The 3,696-nt window shown below is 45.3% G+C and overlaps 1 protein-coding gene across 1 annotated transcript in view; it reads left to right on the top strand.

Moving 5' to 3' along the window:
- ATP6V1B1 (ATPase H+ transporting V1 subunit B1) overlaps positions 1–3,696 on the top strand; it is a 71,739-nt gene that overhangs the window by 21,141 nt on the left and 46,902 nt on the right. Inside the window, exon 2 of the mRNA XM_018560470.1 lies at positions 2,622–2,677. Within this exon, the coding sequence (XP_018415972.1) occupies positions 2,622–2,677 (56 nt within the window). The remainder of the gene's footprint in view (positions 1–2,621; positions 2,678–3,696) is intronic.

The following is a 3,696-nucleotide window of genomic DNA, read 5'->3' as shown; positions in this document are numbered from 1 at the left end:
GTCCAGAGGAGAAAAAAAAAAGAAAAGACAATTAGTGGCTGTACAAAGTCGAACCTAGTTCCTCTTTTGTCAGATTCCCCTCCTGTCCGCCCAGACGAGAGTTAATAACGCATTATTCCTCGGCCTAATGGTGATTACTTGTGACAGCAACTGTGAAATTTGGGTGGGTGTGCGCATGGGGGTCAGCCCTGAAAGACTTGATTTTTTCTTTCCCTTTTTCCTTCCCTTTATAAAATTGGCAATCATTCGCAACAGCTTTTCCCTTTTTCCTCCTCGAAAAAGGCAGCCCACCCACAAAGCCCATTTTACACAGCAAAGTTTTTTTTTTTCTCTTCTTTGACATTTTTGTTTTTTTTGTTGTTTATTGCTCGGCTGAACCCCTCAATTACTGAAATTGGAGTTTTCCGGGCGAGGATTCTCCGCTTTTTTGATCTGCTTGAGGATTTCACGCTCGTGCTGGATCACCTTTGGGAATAAAAAAGGCGCCCTTGTCAGGAGCTCAGCGCCGAAGCGAAGCTTTATTTAATGCCTTTGCACTTTTAAACTTTAAGAAACGTCTGCAACATTTTAACAAGGAATGCAATAAAATAGCCGAACATTGTTGTAGGGGGTTTATTGTGTAGAACCTACAGCCTGAGATGTTTTCTTTGTACCATTGTCACCAAATTGATTTTTTTCGAAAATTTTTATTCTTTGAGAATCTTTAGATTTTCAATTTTGTATTATTATTAGTTATTTAAAGGCTTAAGGCCCTTATTCTTTGAGAATTGTATTTTTTTGTAAAATTTGAACTATGGGGAAAAACACTGACCCCAAAGTTCTCCTTTAAAGACTGACGGTCTTTATTTATCCTTTTGAGATGTTTGTTTTACCTCATGAATCGTCTCATATCTTCACCCGACAATGGCTCCAGTTCCCAGTTAGCATTCAGTGGTTGAGCTCTCAGGGACCCCTGGTCTATAATGGTTATATGTACACATCGCGGCACATGACAGCGAACTGTAAGTTAAGGTATGAAAATAAAGCCGACCATACACTGTTATTAGATTTCCATCATTTATAACACACCCACCCCCCCCCCCCCCCCGCCCCGTGGGCTGAAACAGAAAAATAATGAAATATATCTATTATTACATTGAATTATTAAACACACACCATGGACAGAGGAATCCCAAGTGTTGGCTGTTGTATTCTTCTCCTGCGGATGCTGAACACTGGCTGCATCTAAATGACAAAAATCCAACATCTGAAAACAAATGAAAAAGAAAATAAAAAATAAATTTGTGGTAACTTGTAAAATACCATTTCTTGGATGGTTGAGTATCCTCCTGTTGTATCTCTGGTGGCCCTTCGTTGTGCTGGGGGTCCAGTTCTAATGACAGAAGGTGGCAATATCCTCATATGTACCTCCTATGTCTCTGAGGAAGCAGACTGTTATCTGTGAAACGCGTTGAGGATAAACCTCATTCCACCACTGGAACCAGGAACGGCTTTGATGTTTACAAATAGGATGATATGTGTATGGATGCTATAAAGGGTGGTTTGGGGCTGTGAATGCGGAGGCATGTGCTAAACGTATCTTAACCTGCTGGATACCAATACTGATGAGGGGATGTGCCTAGGTTAGGTTTGCTTAGATGTTCACTAAATCCAATCAGAAATCCAGGTTCAACGGACGTCCATGCTAACCGATCTCAGACCTGCACAGCATCATTGGTTGCTAGGATGTTGCTAGGATGCTGTGGGGCCACCCCATTATAATCCAATTACGCTGTGGGGCTGGCAACCAATAACTTGTGTCTGTGTTCTAGCGACCAATAAGCTGTGCGAACCACACAGCGCCACTGGTTGCTAAGATGCTAGCGGCTGGGCACATCAGCGTCATTGGTTATTTAGATGCAGATGGGCACACCATAACAACCAATGATGCTGTGGTGCCACCCTGGTCCTAGCAACCAAAAATTCTGTACGGCCTAGCCACTCGCATCCCAGCAACCAGAGGTGCAGTGTCCTTATTAGTTTTTAGAAGACAGGTGGAGGTTCGGCAGGGGGGGTACACGGTGAACTCATGGTCAACACCATGCCCCACACCACTACCACAGCACACCTTCAGAGGTCTAGTGGAGTCCAGGCCTCAACAGGTCAGGATAAGGGGGACCTACTCAATATTAGGATGGTGGTCATGATGTATTGGCTGATCGGATATATTGATATAGCTCCTTCAAAGTGCTGTTTTATGATGATTTGTGAGGCATTGCTCAAGCCACCCTTAGTGACCTCTGGAGGAACCCTGGCTGAGAAAGACTGCAGTAGAGAAACTGAAACAAGCATGTGTCTAGTGAAGTCAGAAAAACCCCCTGTCTGGGCTCATTAGAGAGATTTCCCCTCACTTCCTGCCTCTGCAACAACGTTGTCACCAAAACAGGAAGTAAAGGAAAATCTCCCACACACTGAAATAAAGTTGTGATGATTTGTACTCTGTTGAATACTAAAAACGTTAACACTTTCCTACCCGTTTCTCACTGAGAGTGAAGGAATTTGCAGGTCACATGATTATTTTTCGAGCCACTCTGTAAATGTTCCACATCAGGATCATAATATTGTTTTCTTTTCTTCCGCAGGTTATCGGACAGTGTGTGGCGTGAACGGACCTCTGGTGGTGCTGGACAATGTAAAGGTGCGTGCTCACTGGGCCATGAGGATGGATAGAGCAAGGATAGGCAACCTCGGCACTTCAGCTGTAGTGAGACTACACATCCCAGCATGCCTCTGCCTCTGGGAGTCATGCCTGTGGCTGTCAGTCTTGCAATGCCTCATGGGGCTTGTAGTTTCACCACAGCTGGAGAGCTGAGGTTGCCCGCCCCTGGTATAGTGTTGTTGCACAGATGTTCTTTCTGAAAGTATATCCAAAGCCCAAACCCTTTTTTAATATCTTGAATAAAGTAAGAAAGGGTTAAAACTTCTCCAAAAGAGAAATCTGGTTTTAGACCGTTGTCACCGGAACAGCTGTCCCCATTGGAAGATTTGGTCTCTATTCCTGTGCTGTATCATCAAAGCAGCTTCTATTAGGGCTAGTTCACACCAGCCCCAGTGCGTTCCGGCCCGATTGTGGCAGATCAATGCCTGCTTAACGGTCCGGTGCGGTCAAAAAAAAAATGCTGAATGCACAATTTTTTCTGAACAGAACACACATATTGATGTGCCACGCATTCCGGTGCGGCCGATTGCTCTGCGGACAGAGGGCGTGGCTGCGGTGCCATTGACTTCAATGCGCCGCCACACCCCCTCCCGCCACAAAACAAAGTGAGCCGGGATGCGATCCAGTGCCAGAATCGGGCTGGAAAGCACTGGGGCTGGTGTGAACTATCCCTTAAAGTGCATCAACTGGCATAGAAGGGTTAAAAGCCCTGTCTGGGTTTTTTGGCTGTCTAACATTGGGGAATTTTCCTTCACTTCCTGTCCCAGAGGTGCAACAAGGAGTTAAAGGAAATCCCCCACCCACCGCCATCACCAGAACAGGTGTCTCTATTGGAAGTTTCCCCGTCACCTCTAGTTCTGGGGGCCACTCTAAAAAGTTGGATTTCCCCTCACTTTCACAATGGTCACCAGTACAAGTAGAGGGGTGAGACTTCCTAGTAGGCACACAGACTTCAACAAAACTTGATAGATGGTCTCACCCCCCCCCCCCCCGGGGGC

The sequence above is a fragment of the Nanorana parkeri genome, unplaced genomic scaffold (assembly GCF_000935625.1).
Source record: "Nanorana parkeri isolate BGI_ZX_2015 unplaced genomic scaffold, ASM93562v1 scaffold456, whole genome shotgun sequence".
Taxonomy (NCBI): Eukaryota; Metazoa; Chordata; class Amphibia; order Anura; family Dicroglossidae; genus Nanorana; species Nanorana parkeri.
The sequence above is the reverse complement of the archived record's forward strand: the minus strand, read 5'-3'. Positions and strand labels throughout refer to the sequence as shown.